The sequence below is a fragment of the Genypterus blacodes genome, unplaced genomic scaffold (assembly GCF_046128005.1).
Source record: "Genypterus blacodes isolate CSIRO-AG114 ecotype Tasmania unplaced genomic scaffold, CSIRO-AGI_Gbla_v1 ptg000052l_1, whole genome shotgun sequence".
Taxonomy (NCBI): domain Eukaryota; kingdom Metazoa; phylum Chordata; class Actinopteri; order Ophidiiformes; family Ophidiidae; genus Genypterus; species Genypterus blacodes.
Genome location: NW_027466864.1, coordinates 1,253,563 through 1,268,061, shown reverse-complemented (window position 1 = coordinate 1,268,061; position 14,499 = coordinate 1,253,563). Strand labels below are relative to the sequence as shown.

At 38.9% G+C, this 14,499-nt stretch overlaps 2 protein-coding genes across 2 annotated transcripts; one reads left to right on the top strand and one right to left on the bottom strand.

The window, feature by feature from the left end:
* Window positions 1–7: 7 nt before the first annotated feature.
* ebag9 (estrogen receptor binding site associated antigen 9) lies at window positions 8–5,457 on the bottom strand. Its single transcript, XM_076150517.1, has 7 exons — window positions 5,144–5,457; window positions 4,639–4,733; window positions 4,416–4,497; window positions 4,030–4,185; window positions 3,531–3,641; window positions 2,231–2,322; window positions 8–1,578 (listed from the first exon to the last, which is right to left on the bottom strand). Exons 2-7 carry the CDS (start codon window positions 4,719–4,721, stop codon window positions 1,458–1,460), a joined length of 645 nt encoding a protein of 214 aa, XP_076006632.1. The 5' UTR covers window positions 4,722–4,733; window positions 5,144–5,457; the 3' UTR covers window positions 8–1,457.
* A 409-nt stretch (window positions 5,458–5,866) lies between these two features.
* On the top strand, window positions 5,867–14,265 carry ttk (ttk protein kinase). Its single transcript, XM_076150341.1, has 25 exons — window positions 5,867–5,960; window positions 6,729–6,824; window positions 6,909–7,131; window positions 7,376–7,482; window positions 7,583–7,726; window positions 7,876–7,990; window positions 8,084–8,165; window positions 8,276–8,397; window positions 8,580–8,667; window positions 8,767–8,857; window positions 8,966–9,188; window positions 9,611–9,717; window positions 9,839–9,982; window positions 10,074–10,234; window positions 10,431–10,576; window positions 10,977–11,103; window positions 11,443–11,535; window positions 11,666–11,823; window positions 12,108–12,259; window positions 12,377–12,501; window positions 13,184–13,258; window positions 13,355–13,531; window positions 13,625–13,721; window positions 13,833–13,918; window positions 13,994–14,265. Exons 2-25 carry the CDS (start codon window positions 6,737–6,739, stop codon window positions 14,060–14,062), a joined length of 3,000 nt encoding a protein of 999 aa, XP_076006456.1. The 5' UTR covers window positions 5,867–5,960; window positions 6,729–6,736; the 3' UTR covers window positions 14,063–14,265.
* The last annotated feature ends 234 nt before the right edge of the window (window positions 14,266–14,499 follow it).

The window sequence follows — 14,499 nt, the reverse complement described above, 5'->3', positions numbered from 1 at the left end:
ATGGAGGTATGAATCAAACAAAATCTTTATTAAAAACCTGTGTAGAACTAATACAGCAGGTGTGTGTACATATCCAATGACCCAAACCTTCTGAATTGAGCTTGTGGAATTATGACTTCAAAGTCAACAAAGTCTGAAGACTTGCATCTTCTGCTCAATCATGACAGTTGTTATAACTCAAGGTTACAGATGGAAAAATGTCCCAGGGATTTGTTTTTGGAAAAATCAGATGTGCAAAACATAAACCATATTTTTTTGCTAAGAGAACATGCAGCTCTTCCAAAATGATTAGAGTTGGCAAAACAGCATTTCCAAAGCAAATACAAATCCATGAGCAATTGTTTAATTCCCTTCAAATAAAACCCTCCTTCAGTTAAATTCTTCACTAGTATCACCATACAAGCATTGCACTGCTTACCCACATCCCTGTCAGCATGGACCACAAGCCACAGATGAAGACATATTCTCTCCATCGGCCAATGCTTCCATGACAGGTTTGCCTCTGGGCACTGGCAGCAGTCTTTCAAACACTGACTAGTAATTCCATTCAAATTATGCGTAACAGGCTGTGCAGTCAAAATCAAATTCTGCTGCAAGCTCTCCAGTTTTTATCCATTTCTTTGGCCAAGATAACCAAGACGTGATCCACCCCACCTCCACCAAAAATAGGTCAATGCAGTGACAAAATTTGGGGAAAGGGCTTAATTCAGTAGAAAGTTGACGAAGTGGAATAGCAGATCAATATCAATGAGATGTTTTTAGGGCCCTTTCTTCATTCTCGTGTCTTCATTAGACGCAGTTTTCCAGTGTAATTGGGGCAAGACAGCACAAGTAGACAAAATGGAATATTAAGCGACAGCCATTAGAAACGAACTGTGTTTTGGAATAACAAATATAAAAAGGGATTCGAACAAATAAAGGGATGTCACTGATATTCAGCGATGCTTAAAATTAATTACACGCCTTTGTCCTTTGATATTATAAATATGACAAAGAAAAGGAATTGTACTCTCAATTAGAGAGCCGACAGAGAACAGATATCAGTTTACTTACAGTGCTTCCTTGGAAGAAATAGAAAAGATTGCTAAACCAGAATCTATACTGTTTGCCATCTGATCATCTTGTTGTTTCAGTCTACTCTAATATGACCTGGATTGTAGAAATACTAGTTTCAGTTAAAAGCCATAATGACAGAGCCACATGAATGGTTATTATGCCAGGTGGTTTTATCTGCCCTCAAGTATTTGGCGTTTCACTCTGCTGTGGCTGAAAAATGATACTAAAATGGCTGCTGGTGGAAACAAGGTGGAGTAGGAGGGAGGAGGGGTTCGTTCACTATCAGATAAGTAGTTTAGGGTGAAAATCCATTTGGTTTGATGACTTTAGGGTGGAGCGGTGATTGGGTCAGTGTCCCCCCCCCTTATTCCTTAGGCTCAAAACTGAGCATTCCTCAAATGTTACGAAAGCTTGACAGCCATCTTCTGCTGATCCTTCTTCATGATTCTCTGGGCATCTTTCTCCATCTTCTTCCGTTGCTGCTCCATGGAGCGCTTCTCTCTCTCCGCCAGCTTCTGTTGTCTGATAAGCAAACGCATTATTAAAAGCTATGTCATTGCAGCATCGAAAAGCTACGTCTTGCTGAAAAAACATGTTGTTCCCTCTCTACTATTATACTAGCTTACACTGCCACTTGCTGGCTGTAAAGTGTACCTACATCCTTCAAATAAAACTTTATATAGTAAGGACATCATGCATGACTAATAATACCATATAAGTTCTGCATGATGAATCTGGTGAATAAAGAGCATATGTAACAACAAGTATGACAAGCTTGAGCAACACACAACACAAATTAAACTAACACTATAACAATAGCTGAGTGAACAGAGGAATGCAGCTTGGGTTTCTCCGGTGTGGTTAACTGTGAAAGCTTAACCATTTACTGCTAATATGCAGCGCTCTAATAAATTTGTCCTGACTTGTTCTCAAGATAAAGCAGCCTAATGTTTCGACGTCTATTTCTGTCTTTCTCCAAAAATGCCCTTCCTGCCAACAGGAATGCATATCAGGCCCTGGCTTGTTGATGTTCTGCAAACACAATTGCTTAGCTGTGTGCTGACTGGACATGAAGTTTCATGCAATTCTTTCAGACTGGGTTGATGCTCAATTAAAGCTTCTTAACTTTTTTTCCGTATTTTAAACAGGCACTAATGCATTCTTGGCGTATTACCTGAGCACCTCCTCTGCCTCCCACGCAGCATCAGACTCGTCCTCCCAGGCATTTGTGTCCGCCTGCCAGTTGACCATTTCACCCAGCTCAGCCTGCACAATAAAGGATAATGTTCAATAATATCCTTGATCTTGAATTAAGTCAGAAAGCAGATTACATTACATTACATTACATTACGAGCATTTGGCAGACGCTTTTATCCAAAGCGACTTACATTACATTACCACCCTACGCAGAGGAGGGAGCAATTGAGGGTTCGGTGCCTTGCTCAGGGGCACCTTGGCAGGGACTAGAACCGACAACTCTCCAGTTCCCAAGCGGAAGCTCTACCCACTGAGCTACTGCCTCCCCCAGATGAGTAGAGAAGTACACCTCACATTAGTATAATGTAGTATCTCTTCAACAGGGAGTTCTTTTGGATCTCCACTTGTCCCTACTGTATGTCCTTACTTACGTAGCGTTGTCATGGTGGCAGCACTTTGTGTCTCCGCCAACCAAGCATAATACACTCGGATGATCGATACGCCGAACGTGTTTCTATTGTTATGCGGCCGATTTCTATTTTCTGTTTACTTAACAGTCACATATGAGTAAGCTGAATGCCAAACTATGTTCTTACTCAGGACACAGAGACCCATGAGAGAGAGAGAAAGAGAGATGGGGGAAGGGGAGGGAGAGAGAGTGTGTGTGTGTGTGTGTGCTTGGGTGTTTTAACTGAGATTTGATTCAGATTGCAAGTTTTAGTTATTCTTGTGTTACTCAAATTGCACAAATTTTGTAAAATAATTGTATATTAACATCATTACAATAAATATAATACAATTATTTATATTAATATCTATTTAAGAGGATTTTATGTTGGGCTGCTAAACTTGAGGTTGCACAATTATTTCTTCTGAAAGTGACTTGAATATCACATTGCCTCATGTATTATTGTTGTTGTTGAATGCAGATTGCGCTCGATCACTTTTATTTGAATTGAATAAGCAATATGTTGGATTGTAAAACGGAGATTATCAGTCAAAAACATGGCTATTATTTGTGGAATAATGCATCACATAATCTTTGTTACATTTGTTTGTTTTAAAGAGAAGATGTTGGAAGAAAATATTAATTAATATTAATGAGATAACTTTGATATTTAATTTGGGGGAAATAATTGCTATAATAATTAAAAAATATAATCTATAGATTAATCGACTAATCGCAAAAATATTCTGTAGATTAATCGTTAAAAAAATAATCGTTAGGTGCAGCCCTAGTTAAATCAACTCTGGGTGTGCCTGTAACTGAGACTCACTGATGGTGGACTAAAGGACATCATATCCTGAGAGGCTGCCAGTCTGCTGGAGAAACCTGCTGAGCCATCAGGTAACAGGTAGTTCAGCGGCTCCCTTTTCTTCAGCAATATCTGCAAAATGGAATCCCCGGAGAACACTTTAACCAAAGCACTTGACAATTGCAATTCACACAAATTACAATTCCATGACAGGCAGATTAATATGCTTTTACAAAAGGTATTTGATTATTTGTGTGTACATTATATCAGACACTTTAATAATTGATTTGTATTTCTTTTTATTCTAACAGGTTTCTCAAGTTAACTTTTACCAGCAAATGGTGAGAACAGGAGCAGCCCAGTCCACCTGCTGGTACTCCATGGTAACAGGACATGGCTGGACTCTTCCTGATGTCTATATTTAATCCAAATGTTGTAAACATTTTCAAAATACCAATGAGACTATTACCTAAGATCAACTAGGGTTGGTAAACTTTGACGTGACGCACTGTTGCCATACCTTTTGTGTTTTCCTGATTGTGGGCGCCATGTCTTTGAAATAGTCAGGCTCTTCCTCTACCTCGTCGGATTGAGGTGGAACGTTTCCATTGCCACCTTCAATCTTAATACTTGTTGGGGCTTCTTCATCCCAGCAGCTCCATTCTTCAATCTCAGGCTGTGGAGACACAACGGCAACATGCAAGTCAAGTCAGGTCAGTGGAGACACAATCAAAGAAAAGGACATACTGAGAAAAATCCTCTCATTTAATTAATTTAAATAAATAAAATAAAATAATATTTTATTAACTTCACTTATCAATAGAGCTGTATTTATCAATCTGGAGTTTAATGGAGTGATTCATTCTTTAGATTGTCTTGCAAAAATAGATTAATGCACACTCTGACCTGTTTTGGTACAGATGAGGAAAAATCCACTGTTGTTGGCAGAGTGATTTGATCACCGCTGAGTTTACGCCCCCTTCCAGTCCTGCAACGTCACACAAAACAATGTCAAAATAAAAGCAATTTAAAACAAAAATTAAGATAAAATGTTTTGGTTTAATTACGATAATATTACAATGGCATTTAATGACACTACAAGGATTCCAAGACAAACAGACTTGCTTACCTGCATATCAATCGTTTAAAGAAGGAGAGCAAACTGGCTAGACATGTGCAGATCTTGAAAAGGCGAAACTGAGTGATGGCCATTATGAAAAAGAGCTGTTTCAAAAAAGAGATGAGAAAGGAGGGACACATTTGTATTTTGTACCAATTACATCGGCACAATGTGGATTAAAAACAAGAGCAATAGTGTAGCACGACAGCAGCTATTGTCCATAGCCATATATGAACATAATACACAACACAAAACGACAATTTAGGATATTCGATATGCCGAATTAACCAATAAGATGTTTTCAGTCTATTTAGTCTAGTTTCATCTATTTTAGACTTAAAATAGATGCATTCGCTTCATGGGCAGATTTTCTCATGGAGTTTGTCATCTCTAGATAAGACAGATACCGAGGGACTCATTTAAATGTCAAATTCAACAGAATAAAAAGCGATACAATGAATCTTTTCACATTTTAGCTGTCATGCACGCCTTTCAAACGAAAATAAATACTCACTTTGAAAGAGGTCAGTACACAGTATGAGGAGCAGCTGCTTTCTTCTGCTGAGGCACCAGAAACCAGTTCATTTATTTAGCTAATCGTAGCTCACTAGCTTAGCCCACAGATAAACAGAACATTTCTCAATCCTTTCGATTCAATGTCTTCCTAAGACGAACCATTGGTCAGTAACTAGTTATAGCGTTGTCATGTCAAAAACGCAGGTGGAACAGCTGCACACTCCAGCGTGGCTTCATGACAAAACCCCTTAAAGCTGTGTCGTTGCACATCACTGTCCCGTGGCTGCCATCTTTGCGCTGGGAGGAACAGGAACAGGGAAGTATCCTGTGTGTGAATTTTTTTTTCATAGGTTAGCAAGGGGGATTATTCATGTGAGTGGTCAGTCGCCATCACGTGACACCGAGACGTAATATTGAACGGTTTTGTGAACATGGTTGTGTATTTGTAAATTCTGGCTACACATCTCTTTCCACAACCATTAACTTAGCACTCAAAATTTAAAGTCACGCCTCATGAATATTCATTACCTAACCCACTGTTCACCTACAAAAGGTGTTTAGTATCATCCCCAATGGTTTCGTATAACAATTTTACAGCTTCTTAGCTCAATGCACCTAAACAGTGCCCTCTACAGGCAATTTTAAGTAATCGGCCAATGAGAAGCCATGTTCATCTTGTCACGTGGTGTCGGTACAAACTATCCAATCAACGCATGACTTGGGGGGAAGTGGCGAATTTGAAAACTGGCAGTTGAGTGCGAGCCTTGCCGTTTCCTACAAGTAAAAGGGGCTTAATTTGGGACATCTTAAACAAGGTGAGATGTCTTAAAATAATGCTTACGTTTTCTGTTGTCTGTGCTGCCTTTGAATATGTTTGAATTTTCATCAGCTACAAAGCTAGCTTGATGACTGACGTCAGTCGTATAGTCAACTAGCTTCGCTCGCTAATGCTAACACGAAATGTAAACATGAATGGTATACTGTTCCGAGATTTCAATTGGATTTATCCGCGAGGATTCGCTATTCTTGCGGTTTTTAATGGACCACGGTTTAACGATCCCTATTATGTTTATCAAACATTGTTGTGGCCAATCACTGCTCATCTAAAATACGCAGCATAAACATTAAGCTCAACACGAATTACCACGACAGATCGAATCAGCATCCATGTATCGTTAATCATAATACTTACCGACCATCATATCTTATAAAAGAAGAACAGAAGTTTACATAGAATTAATTTTATATAAACATGTCACTCCAACACCCTCTATTTCGTTAAATATTCATATCCACATTGCAAACTGAATCCATTTATGCAGTCTATTTAAACACGTTAATTTTTATAAAGCAGCTCGTGTTAGTGTTCGTATGTTACATTTAGTATACTTATAATGCAATTGAATTGTCAGTGACCTGCAAGGACATCCGAAGGTGTGTGCACCAGCAGTCTACATTTACACAAGTATTGAGTAGTATTGAGTGTTGTTTTTGTTTTGAAGGGGATTTGGTGTGATCATATATACAGACATGACAAGGCACATAATATCGAGGTTAACAGTTATGTTGTGTCTTCATCTCAGTTCCAAATATGGAGGATGAGGAGCACACAGACAGAAAGCAGCAACTTGCCATGCTTTATCAAAAGCTCAACAAAATCAAAAAGTATCTTAATGAAGGTAAGGGCATGCTGAATTGTGAACTATATATTTATATTTGTTTATAAAACATAAAGTGATAGTAATGCCTCACACTTATTACAGATGACACAGACAATATTAACCAGGTCATCGGCTCAAACTCGCCGGATGCATGTCTTTCATATCTGATGGAAATGGAAAAGAAAGGAGACCCTCAAGTGAATCGTAACCACCTCACCAGGCTTGTTGACTTTTATACCAGAGTATTTTCTAATATGCCACTGGGAAAGCATTGTCAGAATGAAAGCTATGCCAGGATGTTGGTCAGATTTGCACAACTCAAAGCGTAAGTTACTACTTTTTTTGTTAAAAACCATTGTGCATGTCACTGTCTTATTTCCAAATGTATTATTCAGTTTGGTAGACATACAATGGTTGAAAGTGAAGACTTTTCTCAGCCTGTGATGTTATGAAGATGACAATAATTATTAATATATTGCAATTGTCGTATTTGATGAAGTAACTTTCGACATTTTTTAAAGGACAGATGAGAAATAAAATTATTTTTTTTCCTTTTTCCCTTTTATTAGACTTCAAGATGTTAATGAGGCGGAGGCCAACTTTAATGTTGCAAGATCTCACAGCCACAGTTTTGCATTTGTCCATGTCGCTCATGCACAGTTTGAGCATTCCCAAGGTACAGAGATGTGCTTTGCTGTTATCTTCTTCAATCTAAATATGAAAAGTATTTAGTCATTTTATGAGGTGTCACAGTGTCTGCTATTTTATCTTACCAGGCAACACAAAGAGAGGCATTTACATTTTGCAGAGTGCTATTGAACATGGTGCCAAACCAAAGGAGCTGCTGGAGGCTGCATTGCAGAGAATGCAAATGGGGGCCACACAATTCCTCTCTTTAGAGGATAAGGAAAATGTACCAGGTCTGTATTTATTGATGACTGACTAACGTGTAGATTTAAATGTCACAGAAGCTATTGTGATATAACTCAATGTTATCGTTATATTTCATAACATAACATGTTAGTAATCTGCCTTTCCGGCTGAATTAACTATATTTTCTTTTCAACAGCGTTGCCTAACAGTAACTTGCACAGTTCTGTCAAAAAAGGCCTGGAATTACAAAAAGTCAGCAGGATATCAGATGGGACAGCTGACTTGCAACTCTCCAGTATTTTCGGTTCAGGGTAAGAATAAGAGCAGGTTCTAATTTTTAATCAAGCATCTGTGTCTTTAAGAATCATACATTTTTAGAATGTTCTTTCTTCTGTGGCCCTTAGGACAGAGTCCCGTGGTGGATCATCAGAAGACAAGCTACCAGGCTGGAGGTCTGGACCTCAACACAAGAGAGCAGTTGGCATGGTGAGAATATATCCTCCTTCACCCCACCCCCTGGCACATATTCAAAGGAAGCAGAAAGCTGTTTACCACTTAGTTGGAGTTTTTAAGTTGTGTTCTCACTTGTTTTCCAGCCAGGAAGAGTTTCCATCGTTCCCTTCTCTATCCCTGAAAAAGATGATGATGATGATGATGATGATAGTAGTGATGGGAAGCCCTCAAAGAAAACTGCATTAGTGCCTGGTACTTTGTCCAGGTAATTATGCAGCAGATAAGGTCTTTATAAGAATGTCTTCAGTCGTCAGATTTGCATTTGTACATGCGCGTCCAGTGACATTTTGTACACAATACTAATGTATTGCACCTCATGTTTGGGAATGTGATCATACTTACATATCATATTTTGAATGTTCTTGTGACTTTTACATTTTGTTTCAGGCAAACATCTGGCTCAAGCACTAGGAAAATGACTGTGCCATCCTCCACCAAGAGAAACGCAGCTGACAGAGATTTTGTTGGTTTTCAAGTGCGTGAAATACATTTTTAACACTTTTGTTTTTAATGAAGGTTTTTTTTCCCTGCAACATATTAAGTAATTCTTTTTTTGACATTGCTGTGTCTCCAGCCACTGACTGTCAGCCCAGAGCCTCACCCTTGGGAGGACCAGGCAGCTGTGGACTCCACTACCACACTCCTTCACTGTTCTAGAATGGAAGGTACAGTATCACACTATTTTGACAGCATTGTGTAGATGCATCGTATGTCATCCAAAGTTGAGGTTAGACAAAAATTCACATTTCTGATCACCATTTTTTTCTTCGCAGATATAACTTGCAGTTTTGACCAGGTCCTAAAACTAAATTCCCCTGAGTCATGTTGGACGTATCTGATGGACCTGGAGAAAAGAGGCAACCCTCACACAGACGTCAACCTTCTCAATAAGCTCAAGAGCTGTTATTCTAAAGTCTTCGCAAAGCTTCCATTAAGAGAATACAGCAAGAACGAGACGTATGCCAGAATACTCGTCAGATATGCAGAACTTAAGGGGTGAGTGTGGATGGAAATGCTGTACACTGTATCTACATTACACTCAACATTTTGTGGTGTGTGTTCGCCTGTTCGCACGCGCAACTTCATGTCAATAAGTGAACGGTTAAACTGATCTTTATGCCGTGAAATGGCATGAATGTTTTACAAGTACAAAGTCTTTCAAATATGTATATTTTACGGAGAGATTTGAGTTAATGTATCTCCACATTCATTTAGAATAGTCACAGGACAATATCTGAGAATTTTGTAATGGCACTTAGGAAAAAAATATATAGAGAGGATAAAGAATGAAATTGAATTATATTGGTGCAGTTGTTGTCCAGTCAAATACCGTGAAAGTTCATTGTTGTAACCCATGTTGATTTTTAAATTACTGTCACTTACTGATTAGAGTATCTACATCTGTTTTCCTTTCAAAGAATCGAGGACCCAGATGAAGCACTGGACTACTTCATAGTCGCAAGATCAAATTGCAAAGGCTTCGCCTTCGTCCATATAGCAAACGCCCAGTTTGAGGTCTCTCAAGGTACCAATGCCTCAGTTGTATGCCCCCTGATCTTCCCCATACTTTATCAGTATATTGGACTCAAAACTGGATCTGCAGCTTTTATGTAAAATGCATTTAAACTGTTTTCTCAACATTTAAGGTAATACAATCAAAGCTTCTTCAATTCTGGCCAAAGCCCAGGCATTAAATGCCAGGCCAGCTGATCTGCTTGAGGAGGCAGTATGCAACCTTAAAGCTGGGCAAAAGCAGCTGTTGGCCGCCAAGCGAGAAGAACATCTACCAGGTAGCATTTCATTGACAGCAATTTGTTGTGAAGGTTGGTGCATTGAGAAGGACATGGACTGTATTTTGTTCTCATTCTCACCATCTTATAGATATGCAAAGCAATGGTCCATCTAGTGTGGGACATGAAAGATTGCATATTCCTGCCCCGCTACCTGTGATTCAGCCAGTGGAACAGCCAAAACCTGCCAACAAGGAGCTGTTATCAGCGTGGAGGGTGCCAGCTCTTGTCGGCCGGCATGTTTCTCCAGAGGTCTGATAACATTGTCATTATCATTTACTAGTTATGCTTCCATCCAATGGTCAATAGAGTTTCAAGCTAAATTGGGCAATTTGAGTCTGTGGTCTCCTTCACTGGTTAACTATTAATAATAATGCTCTTTCAGACATCTTATTCAGTTTCAGTCCCAAAACATACATCAGTGGTCACACTCACTCACTCTTCACAGGATAAACGTGCAACACCTCCTGATCCAAGACCTGTTCCCCGTCTGGTGGAGCCGGTGCCCACTCCATCTTTCCATCTTCCATCCAGAAGGAACCCATCTACAATCTGTCAAACACCAAACAACTACAAAACCCCCTGTGCTAGCAGGTAATATGTTGTTATAATTTGTTTTCACTCATCGAAATTTCAAATGCACGTTTATCGTTTCATTTATTATGTCTTAAATACATTCAATTGCGCTGTTTAAACTCAAGACGGGAACAATTTCAAATCTTCAATAGAATATTCAATACTGCTTAGGTTTTTTTTTTATAATGTTCTTTTTTGCAAAAGGTTATTTTATTTTGAAAAGTGTAGAAAAAGGATGTTTAAAGGTCTTGATGAGATCTTACTTGATGAAACGGATGACGTTTATATTCTGATTTCACCGTATTCCAAACGAAAAGGGGGCCCCATCAGAATATTACAGATTTTGCCGTGTAAACACGTTTTTAGAACTTTCCCTCTGTTTTTCCTTTCCTTCCTTTTTCCTTCCTCCTTCCCTCAGCTTTGTCACTCCTGTTGCAAAACAAGGCCCTCTGCTGGCTTCCTCTGCAGTCACAGCACACAGAGCTGGACCCACTCAGCAGCCCTGCACACCTTTACACCAAGTTTCATGTTCCCAAACCCCACAGGTACTTCATGTTGGTTGCTTTTAAAACTCTGTTCTACCTCAATGTGGGTTTTTTTTGGTTGTTTGTTTCAATTACTACATTGCCCACAATCTCAAGCTGCCTTTTAGTTAGTCAGATAATTTAGCGGTCTTCCTTGCATGTATGTTGTATTATTTATATTTATTTTCATATTCTTGGATATAACAGAAGTTATCATTCAGTTAGTCTTAATGAACAGATGAAGAAAATAAAGCATTGTTTGGTGCTCTGACCTACTTTGGAATACAGTTGACAGTCTTAACATAATAAAAGCAGCTTATGACTAAACTGGGATATATCTTTATTGCAATTCTGCTGTAGGGGTCTTTTATGGCATTGTCAAACGAATCCATAACCATTAAAGACAAGCAGTTCTATATCCTGAAGATGATTGGACGTGGTGGATCAAGCAAGGTAAAGCATTGACAATATTAGATTGAAGCAAAACAATTGTATTCTGTTCAAACATTGTTTGAATTTGCTGTTTACTGTCATGACCTTTTTGCTGTTTGTTTGCTGACAGTTGGTTTCTCTGATGTTTCAGGTATACCAAGTACTTGATCACAAAAAGCAGCTTTTTGCTGTGAAATATGTTGATCTAGACGAGGCCGATGCTCAGACAGTGGAAAGTTACAAAAATGAGATTCAACATCTGAATCATTTGCAGCAGTACAGCGACCAGATCATCAAGCTGTATGACTAGTGAGTACATGGTGTAGGAAAAGAAATCAATCCATACATACATAAAGTGAACTTTAACAGTTTTTTTTGCCTCTTTCATGGAACTTTGGTGTATTTTAGAAGTAGATGCAAATATATTATGAAAAATTGGAATGGTGAAAATTGTAAATTTAACTTATATAATGCAACATAACGGAAGAATGTAAAAATATTGCAGAGAATATTGCATCTACTGAGAGGAAGATTTACTTTTGATTTCTGTTCACAATGCTCTGATAGTAGCTGCATGCATTGTGTGTTTGCAGTGAAATAACAGATAACTACATCTACATGCTGATGGAGTGTGGAAGCTTGGACTTAAACACTTGGTTGCGAAACCGCAAGACTGTGAACCCACTGGACAGGAAGTTCTACTGGAGGAACATGCTGGAGGCTGTCCAAACCATCCACAAACACGGTTGTCTTTCCATGGCTCTTACTATTGTTATCACAGAGGCTCACTAACTGGCATGCTAATGTGACCTTATTTATAATATTTATAATTAATCAACTGGGGTTATTTGTGTGAGTGCAGGAATTGTCCACAGTGACTTGAAGCCAGCAAACTTTGTCATCGTGAATGCTTCGTTGAAGTTGATTGACTTTGGCATTGCAAACCGGATCCAACCAGATGTAACGAGCATCATGAAGGATTCACAAGTAAGGTTGATGTTGAATAGTATTTGTATTATTTTTGCTCAGCACGTTGAATATCTTGTGTGTAGCATTAACAGGCCTCCTGAGTGATTGGATCATAACACGGCAGTTCAAAATGTTATGGTCAGCAACACTGCCTCCATTTTGCTAAATAATCAATGCTGTTTCTCCAGTCTATGTATATTATAGAAGTAGATTAATGAAAATATACCTGATTGAGCAGACCCAACCAGCAGAAAACAAACAGCTAAGAAGAAGCTTCAGTAGTAACACACTGTCTGGATACTTGGAGATGACAAACAAGCAATAGAGGTTGGGTTGGGTTAGATTGGGCTGGTGTTGTGTGTGCAAGTGAATACAGCCACACAAACACACCAAACTGGTCTAGCAGGACTCACAGCAGTGGAGACTATTTCAGGATGGATCTCTGTAATAAAAAGGGCACTTGGGACTACAGCAAAAGTAAAACCAAAGAAACGTTGACTACATAGAGGCAATTACAATAACATGACGCTGGAGGGTTTAAAAACTTTTCTTGTGCAGCTTAAAATATTATTAAAGAAAATAACTTCCATCAGAGAGTTTCAGTTGCATTTTGTTCATTGAAAAGTAATTAATTTGCCTTAAAATTAAACCAGTCCAAATGTGATGTGCATGTGCATAATATATTGTTTGCCATATACAGGTAGGGACCCTCAACTACATGCCCCCTGAAGCCATCAAAGACACTTCATCTCAGTCAGGAAAAGCACGTTCAAAGGTACTCACTCTTGTGCAATTCAAAAAATCTGCCCAGAGACTTGTGGTTCAAGAATACTGATCAAATACTTTTTGCTGTGTGTGATGTGCTCCCCAGATCAGTCCCAAAGGCGATGTGTGGTCCCTCGGCTGTATCTTGTACTACATGACTTATGGGAAAACTCCATTCCAAAGCATCACCAATCAGATCACCAAGCTGCATGCCATCATTGATCCTTCTCATAGGATTGAATTCCCTGATATTTCAGAGAAGGACTTGCTGGATGTGTTGAAGGTGAGCGATCATTATGGTTCTATGACAGATGCACAAGATCCTTGCTGATAAGATTTATATAAATTCATCCTATTTTCTTTCTTACTTTGCCAGAGATGCTTGGTACGGAACCCCAGAGAACGCATCTCTATTGCTGAGCTTCTGCACCATCCGTACTTGCAGCTACAGCCGCAAGCAACATCCATGCCAGGTATACTACATTACAAGTCCCAGCAGTAGCAAGTTTACATTGTAACACTCAGTTGGGAGGGCTGACTTAGCTGATTGCCAAATGATGGAGTTGTGCTTGATTCTCTTTCAGAACCCCCATGTAACGGCGATCTCAAGAAAATCTTAACTGACCTTGCAGCCCTCAAGTCTCCAAATAGCATCATCCGAGCTGCTAATGTAGGTTTTACCCGGGTGATTGATTGATGAACCCTTCATTTCATGGCAGCTAATTCCACTTTCTGCCATTTACAGAACTTGGCAAGACTGTGCAGCAGCGGCCGGAGATTGGATGTTGCAGAGTGTGCAAAGTCTACAACTTGACCAACCTGAAGGAAGTTGTTTTTTTCCCTCCTATTTTTTGTATAGATATACATATATTTTCGTCATCCCTTCAGTGCAGTAACAGTTTTTTTTAATTACGAAGTAGAACCAACAAGTTGACTGTATATTTGTATATTTCCTATCTTCATTGCTTCAGTTATTCTTTTTCCCTCTCATAATAAATGTAAGCAAGTAGCCTCAAAGTATTCTGTGGAGGTGTTTTTGTTCAAATTGACATAAAGGACAGGCAAATTAAGGTGAAGAGAAGTTTAAGATCCCACTCACTCCCTGCTGTGTTATAGTTGAAATGGAAATTTTAATCATCCCAGTGAAATTTTAACTTGTCACTCTGTCTTATCCACTATTCTTTTTTCTTTCTACAAAACTCCCCCATGTGTGATAAATAAAGGTTCTTATCTCCTTAGTGACAAAGACAT